The 26,447-nt window shown below is 43.6% G+C and overlaps 3 protein-coding genes across 4 annotated transcripts in view; all 3 read right to left on the bottom strand.

Annotated features, from left to right (window-relative positions):
- Positions 1-265: 265 nt before the first annotated feature.
- On the bottom strand, positions 266-1,082 carry LOC115826106 (hemoglobin embryonic subunit alpha-like). The gene is made up of 3 exons (XM_030789785.1): positions 985-1,082; positions 587-794; positions 266-394 (listed from the first exon to the last, which is right to left on the bottom strand). The coding sequence occupies exons 1-3, from the start codon at positions 1,077-1,079 to the stop codon at positions 266-268; spliced, it is 432 nt and encodes a 143-aa protein (XP_030645645.1). The 5' UTR covers positions 1,080-1,082.
- A 3,204-nt stretch (positions 1,083-4,286) lies between these two features.
- Positions 4,287-19,777, bottom strand: kank2 (KN motif and ankyrin repeat domains 2). Of its 2 annotated transcripts, none has more exons than XM_030790273.1 (12): positions 19,745-19,777; positions 10,374-10,466; positions 8,577-9,983; positions 8,221-8,439; positions 7,954-8,059; positions 7,024-7,779; positions 6,810-6,897; positions 6,297-6,516; positions 5,901-6,043; positions 5,518-5,718; positions 5,221-5,319; positions 4,287-4,896 (listed from the first exon to the last, which is right to left on the bottom strand). In XM_030790273.1, the coding sequence occupies exons 2-12, from the start codon at positions 10,408-10,410 to the stop codon at positions 4,840-4,842; spliced, it is 3,333 nt and encodes a 1,110-aa protein (XP_030646133.1). In that variant the 5' UTR covers positions 10,411-10,466; positions 19,745-19,777; the 3' UTR covers positions 4,287-4,839. The 2 variants fall into 2 exon arrangements, with proteins under 2 accessions (XP_030646133.1, XP_030646134.1); XM_030790274.1 differs by lacking the exon at positions 19,745-19,777 and adding an exon at positions 13,744-13,807.
- A 2,220-nt stretch (positions 19,778-21,997) lies between these two features.
- dock6 (dedicator of cytokinesis 6) overlaps positions 21,998-26,447 on the bottom strand; it is a 29,956-nt gene continuing 25,506 nt past the window's right edge. The window contains exons 39-49 of the mRNA XM_030790897.1: positions 26,227-26,419; positions 25,985-26,128; positions 25,741-25,872; positions 25,551-25,565; positions 24,802-24,927; positions 24,489-24,578; positions 24,059-24,295; positions 23,772-23,915; positions 23,496-23,602; positions 23,218-23,391; positions 21,998-22,732 (exon numbers count right to left, since the gene is read on the bottom strand). Of these exons, the coding sequence (XP_030646757.1) occupies positions 22,690-22,732; positions 23,218-23,391; positions 23,496-23,602; positions 23,772-23,915; positions 24,059-24,295; positions 24,489-24,578; positions 24,802-24,927; positions 25,551-25,565; positions 25,741-25,872; positions 25,985-26,128; positions 26,227-26,419 (1,405 nt within the window). The 3' untranslated portion in view covers positions 21,998-22,689. The remainder of the gene's footprint in view (positions 22,733-23,217; positions 23,392-23,495; positions 23,603-23,771; positions 23,916-24,058; positions 24,296-24,488; positions 24,579-24,801; positions 24,928-25,550; positions 25,566-25,740; positions 25,873-25,984; positions 26,129-26,226; positions 26,420-26,447) is intronic.

Below are 26,447 nucleotides of genomic sequence, written 5' to 3'. Positions count from 1 at the left end.
TACCGCTCAGCGCTGATGTGCAGAGTAATTATGTCATATACCGTCTTGCATGTGACTAGTCGGTCTTTTGTATGATCATGTAATAACAAGGTTCCATATGATGCATTTTATACATTAACATAGAGAATACTTTATGGCTGAGACATAAAAACACACTTATGAGAATCAGTTTTTCATCAGTGTATATTTAATAGTGTAATTGTCATTACATTTGAAATCGTCTATCGAATCGATCAGAGCCGAGACCGAGGTGTGGCTTCGCGTTTTAGCGGTACTTTTCAGACAGGGCGAGATTGACTTGGGTGAGGAACTTGTCCACTGCAACGTGGACCTCGGGTGTGAAGTCATCTGGAAACAACATCGCCAGTGCCACCAGGAGGTTATGGGAAAAGATCTGTCAAAGAAGAATAAAGCGCATATTAACTGAATTAACAAGGGATTTCTGTTGCATCGTGTCTTGTAAGTGGTTTTTACTTGTTGGAGAAGTACCAGTAAACAGTTTTATACTAAAATTAAAGAATAAAGAATCACCATAAAGGATTAAATAGTAGAAATAATAAATGATGACATATGTGCTGAAAATTACTTTAAAGTTGGCAGGATCCACTCGCAGAATGAAGGCGTGCAGCTCACTGAGTGGAAGAAGGGTCTCAGCGAGATCATCCATTTTCTCCACGGCACTGAGAACGCCTTCCATCACAGTCAACCCATGTTTCCTCACTGGAGCAGAACCGGGGCTCAGATCTTTCCAGTGGGAGAAGTAAGTTTTCGTCTGAGGGTAAACAGTCAGTGTCCTAAAAAATTGAAGGTGAAAGCATGAAAATAACATGATTATTATTGTGTTCTACGTATTGTGTTTAGGCGACAGTTACATATAACTTAACAACCACCATGATCTCCGTTATACTAAATTTGCGTTCTTGATTCCAATACACAATCAACGATTTTGCCAGCGCGGGTAACTCCAGAAACAAAAATGCATACCTAGACAGGGCTTCAGTGCCAATATCTGCTGCCTTGGGGGCAGCCTTGGCGAAGAAAGTCTTCACATTAGCTTTGTCTTTCGCGGAGAGACTCATTGTGTTTTGAATGTAGCTCCAACCACAACAAAACCATAGTTTTGTTCCAGCCTTTTATCTTGGGAAAGGGTATTGTGTGGAACACAAAGAGATGATGCTGCTGCATGTAAACTCCGCCTCCACAGGTGCTTTATTGGTCTTTCTAACTTCCGGTAAGTGGTGGTGGGTGAAACAGAACGACAAATTATCCTACACATTTAAAAGGATCATCCAATATAGTATGAAATCAGTAAAAATGGGAAAACGATGTAGGCTACAGTACCATCTTAGTGAAATAAAACGATTAACACACACATACACACACACACACACACACCCCAAAAGACGAGTTTTGTAAGTTAATGTGGCGATTGATGATTTTCCACAGATAGCTATATCATATAATTACGTACGGTCTGACTACGCTGTCTAGAAACATTTTAGGGAAGTTATGTAAACCTAAATGTTTTCTCATTTTCGTGACTAAAATGAATCAGCTTTTTTGTCGTTCACATACAGTCTTTTGGCTTGTAGATTTCTGATTTCTCCGCCTATGTGAGAGCAAAACCACAGCCCCTAATCACGGCTAAAACGGGAATTTTGCCAAATTCTAAGCGCAACGTCACTGGTTGTCCCAGAAATACGCTTCCAATATGTAATCACCCGTGCCAGTGTACTGACACTATGCTCTTAATAAAAGTGGATCTATCTAAGCTTTTTTTAAGTAGCGTATCCTGGTGAAAGTACAATTCAGCTGTAACTTATTATACACCTTCTTTTTCTTGTCCTCTCAGCTACAACCTTAACCCGAATATACACTGCGTATGTTCAAAAACATACAAGTGGGTGTAAAATTAGCCTTACCACAAGTTACGCGGCTTATTGTATTACGGCGTAGCCTTTTTTCTTTTTACTAATTGTGTTTATTGTTTATTGAATATGTTATAATGTGTTGCTGAAAGCCAGACGGTGGACACTCTGGAAAATTTCATCGCTTATCTACTGGAACCACACGTCTGTTTCATCTTGATAGTTCCACCCATGGCAACACAAAGGGGTGGTATACATCTTGATTACGACGAATTTACCATGGCACTACATTCCTGAAAAACCCATCTACATCCCTTCTCTAAAATGCGACAAGCACAAAAGCAAACTATGACGAAGCAGCATACCCAGAGAGTATCATTATGAAGTGTGTTACTGGTATTACAACTAACTTTCTCAAATAGTGTAATAAGATGACAATTAACAATTAACCATCAAAGTATGGTGTAAGCGTTTAAGCAATGGTTTATGAGCACTTTAAAATACGCTCATTCCAAATGCATTTGAACCAGTACTAGGGAGTTTAAGTTAAACATTTAATTGTTATAAGCTGCTCTCACAGTTTGATTGCCTACTGCTGTCCTTTAGATCAAATTATGTCTAAGCGACTCACCCGGATGTCTCATGCATAACTTCAATTCGAGGCAGTCTGCGCGTAGACACATCATTGGTCTTATTGCGCCCTCTACTGGACGCACATATAATTCACCTGTGTTTATAGAGCCTGCTTACTATAAGTTTTATGTTTGGTCATTCATGACTTAACCAAATAATTGTGAAATTCAAAGAGGGAAATTCATCAAATTATTTGCAGTAACCTATTCATTTTTTCTACAGAGACAAAAGTAGACGCCAACCGATTAAGGTCAAAGTTTATTTCTCCAAAACAAAGGGAGACAAAACATTACAAAGTGACCATTTTACATAAGGGTAAATAATAATAAAAATAACAATAATAAAACAAGCAGGCAAACGTGCCCTAAGATATATATATTTATATATATAGATGTGAACAGATATTACAAATATAAAGATACAAAAGAGAGTTAAATAAAACAAATATAAAAGATCATAAAACCAAATTAGCTCCAAATTTGGTATTATAAAGATATACTAAAAAAGATTAGGAAAATGAGAAAATCTTTTCTTTTTTTAAACCTCAACAAAATCCTTGTTTTTAAAAAAGTCAAACTTCCAAGAGACACATTTTGCTATATCAGTGTTAAAAATGGTGTAGTAAAACTTTGGAGATGACATATATTATTATCAATTTGGAAAACATCTTATATAGCACATTCTTCATATATAGCTTTGAGCCTTTCTCTCACTTTCCAGCAAATCCACAAAAAGAACCATTAAACAGGGAGTACTGTGCAACGCTGTCGAATACACAGCAAATTAGCATCAGTACCAACATTAAAACCTTCTCAACACAGCAGATCCATCTACTCAGAAACATCTGTCCACATAACCCTCATAGAAGACAGTTTCCATTCTCTCTGTAAAAAATATAGTACCTCATAAAGCCTTCAGTGGTTAAGTGGTTGCAATATTAAACAATCCACTTTATGCAGTGACAATTTCAAACTATGACTCAAATTCATTGGTGTTTCTCATGGTTAGAATCAAAATTCGATGGCATTTCTGAAAATTTCAGCTTGTTCACCAAGTTTGTCGAAGGCCATTAGCCTTTAAATATTTCATATTAGTTCAATTTTATTTTTTGTCTAAGTTCAGCAAAACAGCAGTGCCTTCAAGCAAACTAGTTTAGGTTATAAATCCAATAGTGGGTAAGTACACTGAAACTATATATCTGACATTACAATGTACAATGAAGGACAGATTTTTTTTTAAAAGTCTGTCAAGGTGACACGATATACTTGTTTATATTATCCAAAAACCACCGTGAGAAACATGTACCCTAATATTAATCTATTAAAACTGTTACCCTGCTGTATGTGCTAACATGTAGCCTACCAAAAAGTTAGCTGTAAGTTAAAAATCTGCTGAAAAATGAGTAATCTTTGTAACAGGGCGCATCTAGGCTTTTCAAAATGATGGAGTGACAATTAAAAACTTTGTGGGAAAAAAAATCTAATTTATCAAACAGTATCACTATGTTGTGCATTTACATGTATCCACCCCCATATCAGTTCCCATGTGGCACCAAAAATCAGGAAAACACCAGCACCAGTGGTCATGTGACCCTTCAGTGGAATGGACTGTGCTCTTTATGTGTCAGTTTTAATAGTCCAAATTTAAAAGAGCACAGAATATTGTATCTGTTCTTTGTACCACACACACACACACACACACACACACACACACACACACACACACACACACACACACACACACAACCTTTACAGTCAGTGGCTGTGTTGCTGTAATTGTAATTGCATCTTTTAAGTGGTATGTGGTATATTGCTTACTAGGAGTGAAGAAATTGTTTAGATTTTAGAAGCATGAATGGAGTACATCATAGAAAAATCACTGATCTCATGCTAATTATATAACATAGTGTCTCACTCAAAATCATATCGACTGGAATGGAAGTGAAATTAGAGTATTGCTGAGAGAAATTTCAGAGTAGATTTGTTCAACATAGACATCATACCCTATTATGTTTGAGCTTAAAATGTGAAACAATTCGTATCAACATCATTCAAAACAAAAAACTATGACTGATTTAAAGGAAGAATTATGAGACTGTCACTCAAAAACATAACTCTAACTCGGTTTAAAAAGATACATGTGTTTTGTGAGAAGTGCTAATTTTCCCGCAGTGTGAACATATATGATACAGAACTGTTCCTGTGTGCACACAAACAGACACGCACATACTATTAAACACATACACACACACGTACATTGAACACTTGTGGCAGTGGAACGGATGAGGAACTGGCGTGTAACATTAGATGAAACCCCAAATATCTGTTTTGTGCTGTTGTTATTTCATTTCACTGGAAGGTGGTGAAGATCCCAAAATTGGAGACTTTGGTGAAACCTGGAAAAGTGAAACAAAATTAAACAAAACAGGGAAACTAGTCAAATGTGGAGCAGCATGATCATTAACCGACTGTTAGTATGTGTTTTGGTGGTAGCCAGTCTCCGGACTATAGCCATGACTCCTGTATGTTTTCTGTGTGTGTGTGTGTGTGTATGTGTGCGCGTGCGTGCATATGTGTGTGTGTGTGTGTGTTTGTGTGTGTGTGTGTGTGCGTGTGTTTGTGTGTGTGTGTGTGTGTGTGTGTGTGTGTGTGTGTGTGTGCATATGTATATGTGTGTGTGTGTTTGTGTGTGTGTGTGTTGGTGGGGGGATGTCACTCACAGGGGAGGGTGGCTTGGCGAAATTGAGGTGAGCATACAGAAGCACAGCAATATCATTCTGACTGGCCTCCAGTGCAATGGACAGGGCAGTGCTGCCATCCTGGAAAACACAGCCATAAAGTGGATAAAAAGGGATAGCAAAGAAGTAAAAAAGAGAAGAAAAACAAACCAACATTTTCATTCATTACAAATCTGTAAGACAAAATCCATAAAAAATTACACATGATAAAATATCACTCTATCATTCTATTACATCAAGTTCTAATAAATGCAGAGATGACTTGTGTTCGTGACTCACGTTATCGGTGAGTGTGGCGTCGCAGCCTGGCACAGACAGCAGCTGGCGTACAATATCCACGTGCCCGTGCTCGCACGCACACATGAGCGCCGTGGATCCGTCGTCGTCACGGATATTGACTTGCGCCCCGCAGGAGAGCAACGCCTTGACCATGTCCCCTCTGCCGTGACTGACAGCCAGCATCAGCGCTGTCTGTCCCGCCTACAGCACCAAACATAGAAACAAACACAAAAAACAGCCAAGAGTCAAGACCCAACTCCCTGACTAGCACCGCAGTGTTAAGGTCCACTCTCTTTAGGGAAGAGTTACAGAAATATCTCGGCTGCTCTTTGAACTGTTGCAGATGGACTGGAGTGAAGTGTGCCGACCAGCAGAGGGCGCACCTGGCTGGCTCTGGCGTTAACGTCTCCAGTGCGCAGCAGCTGCAGGACTGTCTGAAGGTCACTGTCAGAGTGGAAGGCAGCCAGGGCTGTCAGCATGATGGCCGTGTAGCCTGCCTTGTTCTGCTTGTCGGCATTACACAGACCTGCGTGGGCGGAGACATATTTTTGTCACATGGACATTTCTTTAATGCAAGAGATGTTTCTCTTTATTGAAAGCACACATTTGCACACGCGTGCTCATTCACATATACCTGTGTGCAGAAATAAGCATACAGCAAGAGATATGACGTTACAAATAATAATGCCTTTAGAGCACACTATATGAGGTAAATGTACACACACACACACAGACACGCGCGCGCGCGCATGCACGCACTCAGATTCATGCTTACTGACCTGTGTCCAAAAGTAATTTCACCACAGGGAAGTTGGAGTGAGAGACAGTGTAGTGCAGTGCTGTGTTGCCATTTCCATCAGCCATGTTGATGACAAACTCCAGCAGTCGGGGAGAGATGGAGGAGAAGGTGTCCATGTAGGCCCTGACCACAGCTGTGTCCGCTGCCTTATGACACGAAACACGCAGCCACTCCTGCAACACTGTGGTGTAAGCTGTCCTCTACGGGCATACACACACACACACACACACACACACACACACAAACACACACACACACACACACACACACCGGTCTTTAGGAAAGAGCTATTTAAGGTTATTACTGGAAGTGAATTAAGACTTGTCAGGACTAAATTTCTGCTGTCTGAGAACAGCAAAAATAGAAAGTCCTAATTATACACATAGAAATATACACATATTTGCAGTCATGTGGAGGGCTAAATTAATAGTGTTTATCTGGCTAGTGTTAACTGGCAAAGAGCTGAGAGGAATTTCAGTCAGTGTGAACATACTGCTTCTTGATGGCTGAATCCATTTGGTTCAGTGAGGGCTTTCTGTAAAGTATGTAGAGCTGATACAAAGGTGTCACTCAGCTCCAGTCTAAAAAGGAAGAGAGAATATTTCACGTTAAGTCTATTAAACTCACGGACCTCACATTTAACATATGTTTTCAGGTATCACATGTTTTAATTATGAGTTATAGTGCATAAGACTTCGCCATCACACCTGCTTTCCTGACTGGTTGCTGGCACAGGGCTTGAGTTTCCATGTGCTGGGTCAGTAGCTGGAGATTTGAGTGTATCTTGTTGGGAGCCAACAGTGGCAGCTGGTGATTGGACACCTTCCTGATGGGGAGTGAGGTCAATGGCTTGCGACTGACTGTTGTCCTGCTGAGGGGTGGAGTCTATGGTTTCTGATTGTGTTTCATCCTGCTTTGGTTCTGGTATCTGTTGAGTACTGGAGTCAGTGTCTTCTGATTGGACCATTGTCTGCTCAGAGACTGCATTGGTGACAGACAACAGGACGGTGCTTTGTTCAGGTGAAGTGGCACTGCTTTGGGAGGTATGTTGCTGAGGGACATTGTCTGCTGATTGGCTGGTAATCACTTCAGACGTTGCGACAGTGGTTGATTCCTGGCTAACAGAATGCTGCACATTTGTGCCAGTGGCTGGTGATTGGGTAACCACTTGCTCCGTCAGTGTATCCGTGTCTGTGGATTGGCTGGTATTCCTCTGAGCTGGAATATCATTGGCTGGTGGTTGGGCAGTGTTATGCTGGTCAGTTTCTGTGCTCTGTGTGGTAGCTGCTGTCTCTGCGGATTTGTCTGTTTCAGAGACAGGAACAACGGGGCTGGCAGACGCTGTCTGAAGTGGTTGAGTTATAGATTCTGGCAGTTTCTCCGTGGCCTCATGATATTCACTTGCGTCGCTTTCATCCTCTGAACTCTCGCTACTGCTGTCCTCAGACGATGTTGACTCATATCTGCAGGGCACATTCGTTTTCGTTTTGATATTTACTTCAACAGAATTATAATGCCAACAATACACATGTACAGCAACGTGACATAAAAAAATACATCAATGACCTTTAAAGCTACTTTGAACTACACTGTACATGGTAGCATATTCATACACCCACAGACAAATGCCTACATACCCTCCATTGACTCCAATAAACTGCAGATTCTTCTTAGTGGTAGGAGAAGCAGGCTCCCCATCTGCCTTGCGTTTCATGATTGATCGTAGAGTCGTCTGTGGAGAGGCTATGTAAGACAAACAAACAGAAACACCATGAACGTTACTGTCTCCCGGCCTCTGTTAAAACTGTCAGTCTGGTGGGTGTATTAGTTTACGTGGTGATGTGTATGGTTTAAACGACATGTGACACCAGTAACTATTCTCTGTTATTTGATGTTTCACAAACCTGTCTGAGTTGCATCTTGTACTGCCTGGACGGTTTCAGTGTCTGTTTGTTGATTGGTCTCAACCTCTCTAAGTCGCTGACACAGTGGAGGAGCCTGACTGCACTCCGTGTCCACGGCAATGACAGGGTTTGTAACAGGCACTGACGTGGACACTTCGCTCCTCAGGACCTCTCGCACCTGCCTGGAGCTGACTGCAATGGGTAACTCGCGAGGTGATTCTGACAGGAAAAAAAAAAAAAGATGAAGAAAAAAAACTACACTTCAAAATCAATACAGATCTACATCATTTTTGGCACGTGGCTATGACGTGTTAAAAATAATATACAGACAATAAAGTCCGTTCTGTCACGCGTACCTTCTGCGCTCAGGCTTTCTGTTTGTCCGCGGTGACCTGCCTCCAGTTTAACTGTGGAGATAGTCTGAGTAGGGGAGCTGCAACCCTGGGCTCGCAGTAAGGTGCCCACCCCTACTACAGTGGGCTGTTCCAGCGTATACACCTGGATTCCCACAGTTCTCTGCTGGCGTGGCGGAGGCTGCTGTGTAAAGCTGACAACAGTGTGCAGGCCTCCCCTGGCCTGGCCCTGCTCCTCTTGCCAGCCCAGGCTAGTGGCTCTGACTGACTGATCAGCCTGAGGAGAGTGCGTCTGTCTCTCCTTCTGCGCTGCCTCCACCTGTTGCTGGGCGCTCTGCAACTCCTGCAGCGTCCTCTTCAGCTGACCCTCCAGGTGCCCCACTTGATTCTTCAGAGCCTCCGTCTCAGGCAGCAGCCCCAGGTCCTGCTCTCGAACCCATATGCCCACGTGACACCTGCCCCTCTCCTCCTCCCCCTCCTCTGGCCCCACGCCGATGCTGCGGACCTCCCTATGCGCGCCTGGCCTGGCTCCTCCAACGATAACCGTGTCTTCAATCTCACAGCCCGAGTCTTGCTTGGAACCATCCGGAGTCGTGGGCGAGAGTCCTCCTCCCACCCTCGTGGTTCCAGAAGTCCCCGCTCCCGCCTCCTCCTCGGGGATGTCGATATAGAGCTCTCCGCGAGGACGGCCTCGCCCGAATCCCAGGGTGTGGCCCAAGAACTTCTGGCTCTTGAGCTGCACGCTGAGCTGCCTCTTCTCCTCCTGTAGGACTGAGATCTTTACCTGAAGCACAGGAATGGTCTTAACCTGCTCCTCCAGCTCGCGGATCTTGCGCAAAGCCACCGCCATCTGCTCCCGCACGTGCTGCAGGTGAGCCGGCGTCGGGGAGACGGGTGTGGAGAGGCCGGAGCTCATCGGGGTGACGGAGCTCCCGCCCTGAGTGCGGTTGAAGCTGTGGGCACTGGAGATGGACGTGTTGGAACCAGCCATGCTGCTGTTCATACTGCCCAGGTTGGAAAAGCGCCTTCCGTCTTTCTCCTCCTCGAGCTTCCTACGAGCGTCCAACAGGGTCTTCTCCACCCGTGCTGTGCTGAAGCTGGGCCTCTGAGAGCTGTGATAGCCTGGAGCGCAGTAGGAGTAGGACGAGTGTCGGCTGTCCATGCTAGCGTTGGAGCACAGAGACTCCGTGGAGGTCCACCAGGAGCCCGTGTAGCCATATCCGCGTGGCAGGGAGCCGTAGCGTGGGCGGCGTTGGATAGGAACCCTTTTTATGGTGTTTCCTTTCTCAATGTCATTGACATACTTGAGGAAGTCCAGGTCCAGACGGTAACCGTAGGGGGTCTCCACTGAGTAAGGCGCCTCCTGTTCCTTTCCATGGAGTGAGGGGGGAGCAGGGGGGTTAAGCTTCCCTGAAGAGAGAGGAAATCAAGTTTAAAACTTCAGGAAATCTCAGTCTAATCTCAGAATCAGACTACAGAGAGGAGCATTATCTACTGGCTACCACCAGCTCAAGAATTTACTGCATTAGTTTCCCTCTTAAGTATTTCTAAAGAGAGCTTAGGGCAGTTATAAACCGTGAGAGAGCTTCCCTGTCTATATCCATGAGACCTTTACCAGACACTCCCACAGTGAAACAGTCTCATGCAAACACATGAAACAGCTGACATACACATGCTTTGACCTTATTATGTCATGGGTGAGTATGTTATGCACGCCACGATTGAGAGTGAATGCGATTCCTTACTGTAAAATAGACAGTGGGAATGAAAGACAGCAATGAGGCAGGTGGGGGAAAATACCTGGGAAGCTGGAGTCCATGTGCAGCACCTGAGCCATGGTCCAGCTGTGGGGCCACTAGTCACCCAGTCACACCTACACCCAACGGATCTCTCCTGGATTAGGAAGAGAGAGAGAGGGAACGTGAGTAAGAAGAGAGAGAGACAGAGGGAAGATAGATAGAGAGAGAGAGAGAGAGAGAGAAAGAGAGAGGGGGAGAGACAGAGACAGAGAAAAAAGAGAGAGAAAGAGCAAGAAGGAGAGAGAGAGAGAGAGAGAGACAAAGAGATCATGTGTTTACGCATTGGCAGTTCATTAGGACCAGGAACATATCCATTAATGACATAACAGCTGAGGCCAGATGTCGAACCTTGAGGGGGCAGCGTTTACTGAGAACACCCCCCGCTTCTCCACCCCCACCATCAGACACAGAGCTGAACACTCACACAGCTCACACCCCCAAGGGAAAGGGCCAGCTCTGTGGGCTTTGAGGCTGTTCCAGCTGGGTCAGAGGTGGAGAGGGAGGGCAAGACAGTCTATTGTGTTTTCTAAAGTCTCATATCCTTACCAAGTCCGTCCTGCTTCTCAATTCTGTACTGTACTGTAGTACTGTAGCTCTTTGCTCTTTTTTTTTTCTTTTTAAAAAAACCCAAGAGTCTGTACTAGCGAAAGGTCTCTGCTTCACCGAGTCTTCCCTCTGACTCTTTCAGTTCGTGTTGTGTTTGTGTCTGGTTCTTATGCCCAGAGGAGAGAGAGGAGAAAAGGAAAGTTTTCTGGCAGATCATTCCTGGTGAGAAGGCCCAGGCTTCTCTTCACAGCCATATTAGGAATCATCTGTGAATGCCTGCTGAGGTTCTCCATACGGAGAAGTACTGTAAAGTAGCTCTCTCTCTCTCTTCGTCTGTCTCTCTCTCTCTCTATCTCTCTCCCTCACACACACACAAACACACACACACACAGTTTCCAAGTCTCTCTCTCTTTCTTTCATCCAGAATTTTCCCCCTATCTCTTTTTCTCTGTGTGTGTCTCTCTCTATCCCTTCCTCCCCTCCCTCCCCCACTCATCTCTGTCAGCTGAGGATCAGGAGATTGCAGCTGACCACTGTCTTTTTTACTGCCCCCCCCGTCCTTCTCTACACACACACACACCCACACAAGCTACAGCACATTCACCATGTTAAATCAGTTATTCTACATCAAACAAAAGAACTCCACATATCAGCACTCACAAATGTTTTTCAAAAGAAGATTTCAGTAGTTTTGTTTTGGGCCTGCAAAATAAGAATGACGTACGCACAAGTTTGTCCCTTAGCTGAGAATAAAAACAAACAAATAAATAAACAGATAAAACCAACTTTTAGTACAGTAGTGAGTCAATGTTGACTTCACTAAAGATTAACCTTCTAGGTCAACTGTATGTAGGAAAACGGGGGGGGGGGGGGGGGCACACGATAGCTGCCCCCTCCCTGGCATTGCTACAGGGTTTTACTGTTCCCTGTGTTTACAGCACGGTGGGCCGGGGGACAAAAGTTTGGCCCAGGCTTTGCTCTCATATGAAAGAATACATTGTCCATTTATTTCAGATCATTTGTAATTCATTTTTTTTCTGTGTCGAGGTTCGGCAACTGCTGTTCTCTAGCCTTTGAGTTACCGCTCTCTCTCACTCTCTCTCCTGTTTCTCTCACTCTCTCTCTCTCTAATCTCATGACCCTCTGAGCCTGTTTATGTACTTGCCTCTTTGAGAAAAAGTAGGGCACTAGGAAACATTGACTAAATTGACTTGGTATTTTGTAAACCTTTTTAGTCAGCTAAATGTGTCTTTCTTTTTAGTCTATCTCTTACTTTATTCCTTCTCTCTCTTCTCTCCTTAACCCCCCCACCCCCACCACTCTCTCTACCTCTCTCACATACATTAAACATTGACAAAAGAAAGCACTAAATAGGATGATTGAATTAAAGCACTTTGATGCTAATGCAACACACAAGCTTCAGTTCTGCTCCATTTACTGTTTGTTAATATATAAATATACTCTGAGCATGAGAGAATACTGTTGCGTGTGTGTGCGTGTGTGTGTGTGTGTGTGTGTGAGAAAAAGTGATTGGGTGGGTGGAGGGCGAGTGTTGACTTGGGAGACATTCGATGAGATATAATTAGAGTCTGCAGTTCAGCCACACAGCACGACAAACATCTCAGCCCTCAGCAATAACGCCCAAACTGTCCTCTTCACTCCAAACACTTTTTCTCTCTCCTTCCTTAAAATACTCTCTCTCACGGCATATCTGTCCATCTTCCCTTCGCCTTCCGCTCCAGTGGACACACACTCTGTTATTCTCCTCCTAATTTCCTGTCTCTTCTTCTTTCCTCTCCACTCTTTTTTTCTTTCTTTTTTTTTTTCCACAACGCTTTGCTCCTCGTGCTCAAAAATGCCCTTTCCCCATAGAGCCCCACACATTTCAATATCTGCTCTGAAACAAATTTCATGAGGAGTTTGTGTGCAAGAACTTTATTGTATGTGTGTGTGTGTGTGTGTGTGTGTGTGAGTGTGCACATGTGTGTGACATTGACCTTCCTCCCTCTCGCTGTGTCTGTCTCCAGTCATAAACAGTGTTTCATTGAGATGACAGTGAACAGAGGCCCCTCCTTGGTACCACACCACCATTCTCCTTTGGCATGCTTCAGACCTTTTCGCTAGTACAACCAGTCTCTACCCTCCTCCAGGAGGAATGTGCTACCCCAGACCTATGTCTCCTCCCTCCCTCTCTCTCTCTCTCTCTCTCTCCCTCCCTCTTTCCTCTTTTCCCTCCTTCTTTGACATTCCACACCAGCAGAAGTTAGCATTGCCTGCCTTCGTGATTAACCCCCTACCCCAAACTCAAATTATTAAGATTAGCAATCAAGGAGAAAATAGGTTCTCCAGAGGAAGTTTAACATCATTGAGATGTCCTGTGGTTTACTGTACTGCAAAAACAAACTTAAGGCACTCGTGCTACGAGTCAAGATAAAAAAAAAAAAAAAAAAAAAAAAGCCCGAGCTCCATTACTTTGATACTGCAAGACTAAAAGATCAAAGCTCTGCAGATGACAGAGAACTCCATCATTACTGATTCACATTTGGAACGAGCTTCCAAAAAGCTATGATCAATGAGTCAATATGATTAGTCTAGTCAACTTGGGAGTGTTGGACATGAATCTAATTCATGGACTCAACACAACAAAACACTTAATTTTTCAGACCCGATGACAAGACATTAGGGGCCTTTATCTTAACGCTGCCAAAGCGAGGACTTATTTCAGCCAAACACGAAATCTGCCAAAGCTTTGTGTGAACGTTTATAACAAAAATTTAACCTGCGTCAGTGGTAATTTACAAGACAGGTTTGTTGCCAAATCGTACCAACAACTCCTTGTGCTGCAGGGGGGATGGCCTCTCTTCCCCAACCTCCTCTCTCAGGGTTCTCCTCTATTTTTCTTTTCTCCTCTCCCCTCTTTCTGCTATAACTGGCACCCACACCCTGCAGGGAAAACACAGATTTATCAACCAATCGCATTCCGAGACCCTTAAATCTGACAGAAACATGAGTAGTGCTAACTCTGAACAGTCATTCTAATTCTTTTGGGGATTAACCCTCATATGAGAGAGATGATGTCATTGGCATATACATCATTCTAGAGATGCCACGCCTCATGATGAACATCTCTTTATGAAGGAAATAAAAAAAGAAAGAAAACCCACTATGTCATCCAAACTTGTCCCCTCAAACTACAGCACAACCCATTTCGTAACCACTACATCACGCTTTTTGGCTAATCCCCTCTTGCCTGGGAAAACGGTCTCCGATATGGGACTGACCAATGTTTTCTGTTATGATGTGATAATGACTCATAATCTTTAAACCCAGAGTGAAAGTGACACACCCCTGATGGTGACCGGGAACATCAGCAACAAAACAAAAACAACCTACAATTCCACAATAACAACCGATTCCGCCCTCCGCAGACGATGATTTAGACGTTTTATTGGCTGCTCGGCTAAAATGCGTACAACGTGGAAACGTTAGTCACGACATTTTGGTTTTGAGCCCCCCCCCCCCCCCCCCCCCCCCTCAGTCTTTGCCATGACTGACTATTTTCTCAAAACTGCCTGAGATTAAATCCATCATTGAAAATGCGTATCCACGGTCTCATTGTTGTTGCGGACACATTCCACTGACACTGTCGTGTCGGGAACATTAAGCCACATTGTTCTACAGTTTTGTCATGCCAATATCTAGAGAGAGAAAGAGTGAAACAGACCCTTACAGAGGAATGACAGCCAAATCACAAAGAGCCATTCATTCACTCCCAATCTACACAGCTGGTTCTAATATAGAGCTGGGAGGGGTAGAGGAAAAGAGAGAGAGAGAGAGAGAGAGAGAGAGAAAGAGAGAGAGAGAGAGAGAAAGATTGCCTCATAATACCAATAATGGTTATTACTACGCCCTTGTTTGAGGAGTTCCATTCCCTCAGAGTCACAATGCCCTGTTCCTGGACTCTCATATGACTGGGTTAGTCTGGAACTCTCTGACCACTGGAGCTGCAAAAAGCTGGACATTTCTGAGCCCCAGTAAGTAAAGGCAATACTTAACTTCAGTAACATCTACAAATGTATATCTATATATAAGCATATATATTGTATGGATGAGGGACCACGCAAAAGATCACTACAGACCACAAATAAGTTTCAGCGGGGGGTGAGGTCACTGCACTGTGATGTCATATATAAGGATGTTATTAAAACCGCCATTGTTTGTCTTCCTTTCGCGAGGCATGTGAACAAACTGTTTCACATAAATGAACACGCACTGAGAAAGTTCCCATTGCTTGCAGCTTATTTAGCTCCCACTGAAAGAAGTTGCCTTTAAATAGAAACCGTGATAACACGGTTCCACATACAAATTTAGACAACCTCTTCATCAAATGCCATATTTTATGAACATAATAGCTTGAAAAAATACACTGGTCAGATGAAATATATGGGTATTTCAAGCAGCCTTTACGTGGTTGGTTGTTATTATTTGATACGAATATGAACCTGTTAATAAAAATGATTGTTCAGGTTGAAGGTAGGAAAGAGTTACAGGAAAGGGAGTTCTTGCTCCCAGGGGACCTAGGCACGGCTCAGTCACTTCCTCCCAATCCTAGAGGAGAAAAAGCCAAAGGGGGAAAGAAAAAGCAACACAACAAAATAAAAGAGAGAAGTACACAATGGCATAAAAGTGAGAGAGAGAGAAAAAAAGGAGACAGAGAAACTTTGAGGGAAGAGAGAGCAAGTCAAAAGAAATGCAAGGAACGAAAACAGAAGGAGTGGAAAGGAGGCGAAAAGGCACTGAGGGAGAGGTGCTCCTTTAAATGGAAACTTCTCGAGAGAGAGAGAGAGAGAGAGAGAGAGAGAATATTTTCATAGCACAACAGACACCCTGACTACATACAGATTAAGAGAGTCTCAGTGGGAGTGAATGAAAATTCCGGTAGCTGGTGCGTTTTACAGACTCTCAGTATGTTGCAAGGTAAGCACAACAGGGCATGACAGGGTTTCGATTGGGCCTAGTTCAAGCCCAAGACGGAAAGAAAAATAATTTAGTAAACAGAGTGGACATTTCAACGCTGATTAGAAGTATTCAGAGACTGGGATCGTAATGTAAGCAATCAGAGATAAAATTAATTAGCGATGATCGAGACAGAAATGGTGCCTTGCTCCATCAGGAAGTTCCCTGACCCTGAAATAAAGCAGATTTCTCACTTTCACGGTTAATGGGTTTTACGACTGTACAAAAGCAATGTATCTCTGGCTCATGCGTAGGGTTATTTGATTTATTGTCAGTCGTAAGTCAGATGAAAGTCTTTATCAAGAAGGAGGTTTGATGTTTATGTCAAAACAAAGCAGTTCGGTGATTCACCACCAATATTATGCAGATATGGATGCATACACATGACTAGATGAAATTCAGCAGCACAGAAACACTAAAAACACAGGAGGGGAATGTCTGATTCTGGGAAAGTCTTCTTTGTTGGTGGTCCTAATGTGCTGAGGTCATATCAGGGACTCTTTTCTCAGACTCCAGTTTGGAATGAAAAATCTAATTTAGACACAAAAGTGGTTGCAGCTGAAGAAAATATACTTCTCTTCGTAATGTCGGAAACAGAAACGCTTCTGAGGTAGCCTGTTAGTCGAAGGCTATTGCTAAAATAAGCTATAGGGTAACGAACAAACCTACACAACTCCCAGCTAACGCAAAGTTAAAGCAGAGAGCAACAAGGCCACGCCGATTCCTGAAAACGTCCAGTCTGAGGCCTACACGAGCACACACGAAGGGCTGTTTTTTACATCAGGGAGTGGTATGGAGAAAAAGACGCCATTTTGCTGAAAGAGTCAGCGCCAGAGCCAGAGTGCAGCTCAGGGAGGGGCCACTCTACTCATGTTACTACTGGAACAAGAGCAGAATAAACACAATCAGAGCCATCATTGGTTACTGTGCAGACCTCAGGACAGGAAACTGGACATGGGTGGGGCCGCGTGACAGAAACCCAAAATACAAAAAAGAATAAGGAAAAACCGGACTTAAGCGGAGGATTTAGTGTGACAGGTTCCAAAAAAAAAAAAAGTAGTACAGTCAAAAAGTTTTTTTGGAAACAACGGGCAGAGAGAGAGAGAGAGAGAGAAAGAGAGAGAGAGGTGGCCGCAGATGCCAGAGTAGAGCTCTGAGCTGTGGAGAGGTCTGTGTAATGTTGTTAGCATGACTGATCAGAAGAGCAGTGTGGGGCAAATGAATGTGAAAGGTGACGAAGTGGTATGGGGTTTAGAGCGAGTACACAGGCCAGAACTCCAGGCCGTGGATCACTCACACACATAAGGCAGTAATGTAAACAATGAGAAGGGTTGGGGGGGTGGGGGTGGGGGCAGGGAATGGAGATAAAGAGATGATGGAGGCATGAATCACAAGTTCAACGCTTATGTTCTGTTCTTCTCTTAAGCAGTGCGGTTCCCAGACTTTTGATCTCTTTACCCCAAAAACGTCATATGATAACAGTATCTAGTAACCATCTTGTGATACATTTAATATAACACGACACAACTTTCCAAGAAAACGTTGTTATCGGACAAATTCTGACTTTTGAAGTTCTAGTGCCCCGTCACTGACTCAGTAAAAGAGCCAGTAAAACACCCCCGTGACTCAGGCTACACATATGGCCTGGAAAAACACAAACACAAGCTCACACCCTCACATTTGAGAGTTGTGTGAATACAAACGTCAGTTGTTTGTTTCAGATTAATGTCTTAACAGGATTACTGGGATCTCTGGTAAGGATGATAGCTTTCCTCAAAACTACCTTCCAAACGGCAAAACAGTGTGCACAAGCGCAGTAAACATACATGAGAGACATGTTCTCTCCTACAAATTCAAGAGGGGCCCACAACACAATGGATGAAAACATATTTAATATCAGCGAAATGTTGCTTACAACAGTAGAGCAATGAGGGTACTTCTGTTTGAATATGTTAGTGAAAAAGACAGTGGGTATGTAAGGCCAACATATACTGGTGTTCTAGCAGTCTGCTGGTATGAGAAGGACAGGTCACTCCTGTCCAGCGACAGGAAAGAGCTGATGCATCATACAGAGACTCTTTTGCCTAATGCACTCTGATAACCAAACTGCTATAAACAAATTGGAAGCGTTATGTTATCTACATTTGAATGGGCAAAAATTTACTTATAGGTATTAATCAAGGCTTCCTCCCCGACTGCTAGGGTTGTCTGCTTATCACATTGTGCAAAGGCGTCCATGCTGAGAACATTCCAGAAATTCTAATAAAGAGAAGGCAATCTCATGTAGTTTTCGGAGTAATTCCATTAGTCGTGCTAAACCATTTAAAAGCCCAGCGTGTGGTCCACCGTACAAATGGGGTTTATAACCTCGCATTCCTGCGTGTGGAATTCGACTATACTGCACCCCTTCTTCCAAACGTTGTAATCGGGAATGTGGGGTCTGAGACAGATACATTCCATCCCCACTGTGACGGACGAGAGCACGAGGGCAACTCCAACTGGGAATGTCGGCGAGTGTACGTGCACACACCGTCGCACAAACATTTATTTTTATGGACGTGTGACACTTGCAGGTCAGTTTTCTGTGTTCAACACCATATTTAACAATGAAATTTTAGACAAGGGCAAATAAATTATAGTTTAACGGAACAATTTACGTCACAGGCTACATCACAACGCCAGGAGGTTGTGGCATGGACAAACAAACCAACATGCATTTACCATTTCGTAGTCTCACTGTCTCGTAGGGCATTCACTCATTTTGAGGGCTAAAAGTTGTCTTTATGTGACTTTCCTAAGAAAGGAACATCATGGGCATAAAAAGTTCAAGGGCTTGAAAACAATAGATTAAAAAAAAAAAGTTTATAGAGATAATGGTCTAACAAATTTAAACTAAAAAAAGTTTATAATGCTTCCTGTCATGGGACCCAAGTGGATTATCCGTTAGCCTACCCACAGTGATATCTGACCAGGGATGGATAAAACAACGGATTTGAGTGCAGTGGAGCAATCTGATGAACATCTGGAAGTAATGAAAACTCGGACCCACCCTCTCCCTGGAGTCAGAGCAATCAAGGCTTTTCACTTAATGAAGAATTTACCTAAACGCCATTAGCTTTACAGTACCACTAACCTATTGGAAGCAATAATGGCCACTATTGTATTATAATTTTTGAACCCGATTAAAATATCTCGACGAAGCTCGTTTTTAAATACGTTCGGGTGCAGAACTGTCCCGAAGAAATATGTTTTTCTCTTTGCCTAACTTGAAATGAGGCGCGCCTTTATTCTCGCATTAGCCTCTACAAAGGCCCGCTAGTCAACATTTTATGTCTTTAAAACGTCATTTTGTATATGTGCTGAAAAGCCTAAATTGAAAGTTAATTAAATTATTCGCCTTTTAGGTAATGGGACGTATCTGTAGCCACGCATTAGTTCAAGGCAACACATGCGGTACATTTTGCGAGGCATTGTGTGCGCTCCTTCGAGCAGCGCTTTTCTTAAGGGATGCTCCTGGTCGAGTCGCCTATACGTTTTACCAGACCACAATCCGCTGTACATTAAAATAGAATATTACGATTAAGAATACAAATTACAAGCGGCGTAATCTCTGATCTTAAAATAATATTCACCTACGGATGGAAATCCGCTACCCGTTACTTTGAAACTAAGACAAAAAAAACGAACGAGATGAAAAGAAAAAGAAATCTCAAAAGAGACAACAAAAGAATGTTTACACATGAGTGTATCTCTCCGCGAAAATATTTTCCAACTTTAAATACATTATACCAAAAGCGTGGATTTTCTTACCTTCCCCCTTTTACGTCCCCTCAGACGTCTACGGCCAGCGGACTCACTGACAGCAAGACAAAAACACTGCAGCCAAATCGTGAATCGCCCCCCTCCCTCCAGCTCTTAAAGAGCCAACAGCAAAGCGGTAATCATTACAGCAAGCTTTCCCCTTATTCTCATCGCACATCCCAAAACAAACATTACAGACACAGATTATACATACTAGAGCCAAGCGTGAAAGCTGTATCCTTCTGTTTGATGCTCAGAGACCTTGAGCAATTACCGTCGGCACGTAACACCCGTAAGGGCCATTCTGAGTTATATAATGGACTTTTTTTATTTGATCAGGGAGCAAATTTGGTTTTCGTGGTAACGGGAGTGGAATTACTTTAAACCTGCATGTGCCCTGTTTGTGGTGTTTGGTGCAAAACAGTGCAGTTCTGCCTTAACCTCACGGTCATCCTTTTCCATTCACGATTTTATTGATATTGTGGGGCAGTGGTACCCGGAACATTACGTCATATTTTCCTTACAGGAACGCATTAACCCCCCTCTTCTCCGCCTGACTCAGGTTGCGTGAAAATGTCAAGTAATAACATTTAAAGACCTTTTACATCGTACGCGCCAGTTAATTAATCACTGCTTCATATCAAAGATTGTTTTCAGTCAATAAAAGTGTTTTCCGAGAGCACGTCGTGTTACATATCGCTAACACGTAGCTCCATAAGGATATACCACAGTGAGGCAGGCAACCATCACGTGTAGACGCGGGCGTATCGGTATAGGCAATGGGTTGCGTTTGAAGAGTACCCGAAAAAAGTCCGGGCGCTTTAACGCTGTACAACATCTGTTTCAAATAAAGATGTGAGGGGTCCTCTTGGAATGTAATCAGTAGTTCTACAGATCTGAACAATATGGCCGGCGTTTTTAATCTTTCAAAGCAAAGCCATAAGGCAGAAGCATAAACAAACAATACAAAGTGTTTAAATCGTATGTTATACATATGAGTTAACGATGAAAATTTTCAAAGTAAAAAAAAAACAATTATAGTCGATCGTTTTTCAACTCTAGGTTAGATTGGTTGTAAATAATAGCAGATTATATTCAACGCTTTCAAACAACTCAAATTATACTGCTCAAACTAGAAACCTTGCACCCTGGATTCGTTCCTCGCAGTATTCTCAATAAAAAAATGACAACAAACTCAGGATAATATTAAGAAATACGTTTAATACAAAGTAGTAAAAAAAAAGGAAAAAAGAAGAAGAAACAAAATACACAAATAAATTAAAAACATAACTTTTTGGTTGTTGAAAATACAGTATTAAGATCAGAATTTTTTTTGTTTTTTGTTTTTGCACAGTAGTCAGGTAAAGCAGTAGTTTATGTGTTGTATGTCACATTACAATTATACTAGTGCAATAAGAGTGGATACAGTAGTCCATTTATAGCAATTATGTGAATATTGGAGTTACAAGCAGTCAGCACTGACACAGCACAGATAGTGGGGTACATGTCACAGTCTGAGTCAGTAACTCCAACTGTCTCTCATTCTATTACATACTTCACATGACTAAACAGTACAAAATATTTATAGTGTAAATCACTAAGAACGCAAGTGACTTTATGTGCATAAGGGCAGTCCAAACATGTGTGCGTCTGTGTGTGTGTGTGTGTGTGTGTGTTTGCGTGTGTGTGTTGGTGTGCAAGCCAGGTGTTAGTGTGTGCTTCTCCTACTACAGTATAAAATTTTTTTCACAGTTAATGATTCTTTCCTTCCTATATTTTCCCCACCCTTTTCAACCACATGCTTCTTCTCCATCACCCCCCCCCCCTTCTACTCTAGGAAGGGGGGTTGGGTTGGGTGGGGGACTTCATGTCCTAAAGCTAATGCTAATCCTCTTGGGTTCAAGATGGAAAAAACAGCTTTTCTATGTTTAAAAAGATCATACTATGTGTCAGTGAGTGAATAAGTAGGTCTACACAAGCTATAAACAGACGAATGTTATTTTGTGAGATAGTAGCATAACTCTGACGCCCTGCAACTGGAGGCCATCGGTCAACAAGTAACAGAGAAATTAACAAAAGCTTAGACACACGGCGTGAACACAGCGGTTAATTAAACAGTGTCATGAGTATCTCAACAGTAAACATTTCACACACACACACAGAGACAAACATAAAGAGGCCTTGACTCACTGCTGTTCTTACTGTGACACACTCAAACAAAGACAAACACAGACACACGGACACATACACACACACACACACACACACACACACACACACACAGAAAAAGGGTGAGATGAGATCAGACAGAGCAGATGGGGGAAGGGAGGATGGGGAGACATAAAGGGACAGAGAGAAACACAGACAGAGCGAGAGACAGACAGACAGAGAGAGAGAGAGCGACAGAAGGGGCTTAGAGGGTGACTAAAGTGGGAAAACAGGGGAGGACAGTGAAAAAGAGTGGATGGAAAGCAGGAACACAAACAAATACCCAAAACAAACAGAAAAGAGGGAAGTGCAGACGGGCCCGAGGAGGGAGTGTTTGGGTTCCCATGACGGGGTGAAAACCTTAAAATGACCTCAGAGATGAGCCAAAGAGAATAAAACCTGGTCTTAACTACAGAGTTAGTGTGCAACACTGTAATGCCCAACACCCTTCAAAATAACAGTGTTTACAGCAAGGACGACCCACATGCTGAATAAACAACAGGTAAGACCATCTACCGGGGCAGAGAGAGAGAGGAGAAAGAAGAGCGGCCAGAGGGAAGCTGTACAGGGCCGAGTGGAATACGTGCTACGTGTGCATGCATAGGTGGCGTGGTGCAAAAGAGTGGCAGACAGAGAAGTGACCAATCACAGAGCGTAAAATAAACGATGTCCTGAGCTGCCTTTCTTCGTCGTGTTCTACTTCTTTTTCTTTTTCTTCTTCTTCTTCTTCTCATTGTAAGTGCTCTTCAGCAGTCCACTCGACGAAAACTAGATCTGCTGAGAGAATTCCTGTAGGTGAGAAACATGCACAATGAGTACATATCCGTCGCTCATTCTCAGAATCAGCACAACAGCGAATAAGGTTAATGTGCTGAGTGTGCTGATGGTGTGTGTGTGTGCGTGTGTGTGTATGTGTGTGTGTGTGTGTGTGTGTGTGTGTGTGTGTGCGTGTGTGTGCGTGTGCGTGCATGCGTGTTCAGGCCGTTTGGCAGGTGAAGCTCATGGATTTGATTATGGAAGTGATCACTTTCCAACACTAACATAAAAATGTAACCGGCTCCAAAAAGAGCTCAAAAACAACAAACAATGTGCTGATACTTTCAAATAATAAACCCATGGATACATTTTGTTTGGCAGCTGGGTCTGGACAGCTTATACACAGTGTGTGAGTGTGTGTGTGTGTGTTGTGTGTGTGTGCTATGTGTTATGTGTGTGTGTGTGTGTGTGTGTGTTGTGTATTATTTGTGCTGTGTGTGTGTGTAGTGTTTGGTTACCTCTGTGTTTGCATGGCTGGCATTGGCAGTGCTCTGTAGAGTTGGGGAATCTTGCGGTTGATCAGAGGGCTCAGGGCCTCTTTCAGCTTGGTATAGTTACGCTCCAGCTCCCGATGGTACTCCCTCTGATCTGGACCAATCAGAGACTTGTTCTTACGGAGGGCATCCTCACACCTAGAGGTTTGAATCATTACATTGGTTAACATTTACATGCTGGTCTGTGTGTGTGTGTATGTGTGAGAGAGAGAGACTGTGTGTGTGCTGCAGACCCTCTTTACCTTTTAGTGAAGTCTTTGAAGCAGAGACGCAGTTTGTTATGATGGCGGAAGACTTTGGGATCTTCAGGAATATCAGCCAGAAAGACCTGCGCTACCTCCAGAGGACCCTAAAAAAAAAAAAAAAGTCTTCACAAGACTCCTCCAGGCTAAACTTCCTCACTCTGATGCCTTTGTGAACTGAGACACTGTTATTTGACAAACACTGATCTCCTGTGTCTGACAGGGCTGTTTATTGGCTGGATTTGATGGGATGAATGTGGTGCTTGTAGAGATTACCTGATTGACTGTTGTCCCCACACAACCTTGTAGGACCATCTGGAGCATCTTGGGATCAGAAGGGTCCTGGTGTGTGGCAAAGGCCAGTTCCTGGGTCTTCTTCTGCATGTCCTCGATGGCCACCTCTATGGGTACCAGAATGATCTGAGGAGTGGAGGTATTCAGCCGTTTGAGCTTAACTCAGACTCTTAAATCAGGCAGATACATGTGAAAAGAAAAGAAAAGAAAAGAAAAAGAAACTAAAAGAAAAGAAAAGAAAAGAAAAGAAAAGGAAAGAGGCCAGTCACCTCTTCTTTCTGGATGACGTTAATGCGTGTCTTGATGTAGGGGAAGGCGTGAGAGGTGGTGAGGATGGTCTTGCGTTTGTATTGCTCGTGAAGGTCTCCGTGGGCGCGGCCGTCCAGCGTGAAAGGCGTGCAGTACATGAACGTGCGCAGGTTGTAGTTCTTGTCAAAGTACGTGATGCGTTCTTTTAGCTCGTAAGTGTCGAAGAAAGGCTCCACATAGGTAATCTGGAGGTATGCCTGGTCAACGTTCACAAAAAGGAGCATGACTCACACCCTGAAGCCTCATTTCAACCAAATACAGATCTACGAACCAAAGAATCCATGAGATTGCCACATAAAACACGCTCAGAAACAAACTAAAATACGATCTCTGGTCAGTAAAGTTGATTCTCTGCCTTCTGCACTCTGAGTCTTAGCTGTGAGTACTGACCTTGTTGGGATCCAGCTTGGTCTTGTCCACAGGATTAGAGTCTTTAATGATCTCCACCACATCATCTCCAAACCTCTCAGAATAAAACTCCTACACACAAAACAACACTTTATTTAATCATCACTCGACTGTCAGTCCAACTCAGTTGCTAAGATACGCACCCCTCATAACTTCTTTCAAAAACGCTTATATATCATTTACAACAACAAAAAATGGTTTGTTATTTCTGATGAAAGCCGTGATCGCACGTTCTTTATCGGTAAATCCGTCCAGAGGTGAGGACGATGAGGGTAACGATGAGTCAGACACACACCTCCAGCCTATGGGAGATCTCAGCCAGCTTGGTGATGGACGGCTCCTTGTAAACAAACTCCTGCTCGTCTAGGTCCCCGAAGCGACAGCCATAGAAACCCACCCTGAAGTAGGTCCCAAACATCCTCTAGAGTCTGCAGGGAGGATGAGGGAGGGAAGATGGAGGGAGGGAGGGATGGAGGGAGGCAGTGAGAGCAGATAGGGACAGGGGGAGAAAAGAGTGAGGGTGAAGAAAGTACATGAACAAAAGCAGAAGGGGGGGAAAAAAAAGATACACAAGGAAGTTAAGTGGCGCAAAACATTTCCAGACAAATGAAACACATTTTATCAGACACCAGACTGCCCCAAAGGCACCACACTGATGGACATGTGGCAACAACATTTGTGTGCCAGAATGTGTGTGTGTGTGTGTGTGTGCGTGTGAGTCTGAATCAGTATAAGAGGAGCGATGTGCCGAGAGGGAACTGGGTGAAATGGTCTTATGTAAGTGTGTGAGAGTCAGTGAGGGCGAGTGTAGCGTTCGTTCCCACAGTTGGGTAATGAAGATGTCATGTCCTTGTAACACTCACCAGGTCACGCCAGATTCAGACAGGCCAGGCCAGCCCAGAGCACGGAGGAGTAAAGAGAGAGAGAGAAGGAGACAAATGAAGGATGTCAAAAGAGTTTGAAATTTATTACCTTAAAGAGCAACTACACCGCAGACATATGGCACCAATTAGTCCAGAAACACAGCTAATAAATCAGTCCTACCTCCCATCCTGAACTCTGTGTGTGTGTGTTGGGTGTGGGGAGTTGCAAAACAGTGCAGACGAATATGGAGGAAAAACAGAGAACATGATATCAATTAAAAACAAACAGAGAAAAACATACAAGCATCAGTAACATAAAACATGATACTCTTCATATTTAATATATGATAGAGACTCCTAGCCGAACGGACCTGATTGTACACTTTGTTGAAGGCATCGTGTAATTTGCCGTGGACAGTTGCCAGCTTCTTGAAGTCTCTGTTCGCTTCGTGAATGGGACAAAGGATCTTATAAACCTCGTTTATTGCTTCATACATGGCAGCCTGCAAGAGTAAGAAAAACAACGTTCTGACAACACTCGGTTTTCATTACGCCATCATTCATCCTTCAGCTTGCCCGAGAATGACTCCGTAAAAACCTTGGAGAAGCCCTCACCATGTTGAAGGAGGCGGCCGCCTGCTCCAGGAGGCCAACCAGACCAGACTCGCTGAAGTACTTCCCCGCGCAGATGCCCTCCTCCTCCGGGGACAGGACGTCGTCGGACACCGCCGACTCCTCCAGGACGTTGGACGAGATTTTCTGCAGTCGGAGGGCACGTGAGTCATTTGAGAATCACACACACACACACACACACACAGATAAACATGCACAAACAAAGAGGGAGTCTGATTCCTGACCTGGAAGGAAACGCAGCCGATGGGCAGGTATCGGCAGTCCTCAAGCATGTTAAGGTACTCAGCCACCAGGGCGGCGCTGTGGACCAGGCAGTGAGCAGCTTCAGCGTGGTTCCCTCTCTCCGAGTGTTTCCCCGCCATGTTCTGCAGCCACGTCAACCGCAGGTCTGGAGAGTTCTGGTAGCCCTTTGCGATCCTACAAAACCAGGATGAGAACCAGACCA

This window comes from Chanos chanos, chromosome 13 (assembly GCF_902362185.1).
Source record: "Chanos chanos chromosome 13, fChaCha1.1, whole genome shotgun sequence".
NCBI lineage: Eukaryota > Metazoa > Chordata > Actinopteri > Gonorynchiformes > Chanidae > Chanos > Chanos chanos.
Note: the sequence above shows the minus strand (reverse complement) of the source record. Positions and strands in the feature narration are given on the sequence as shown.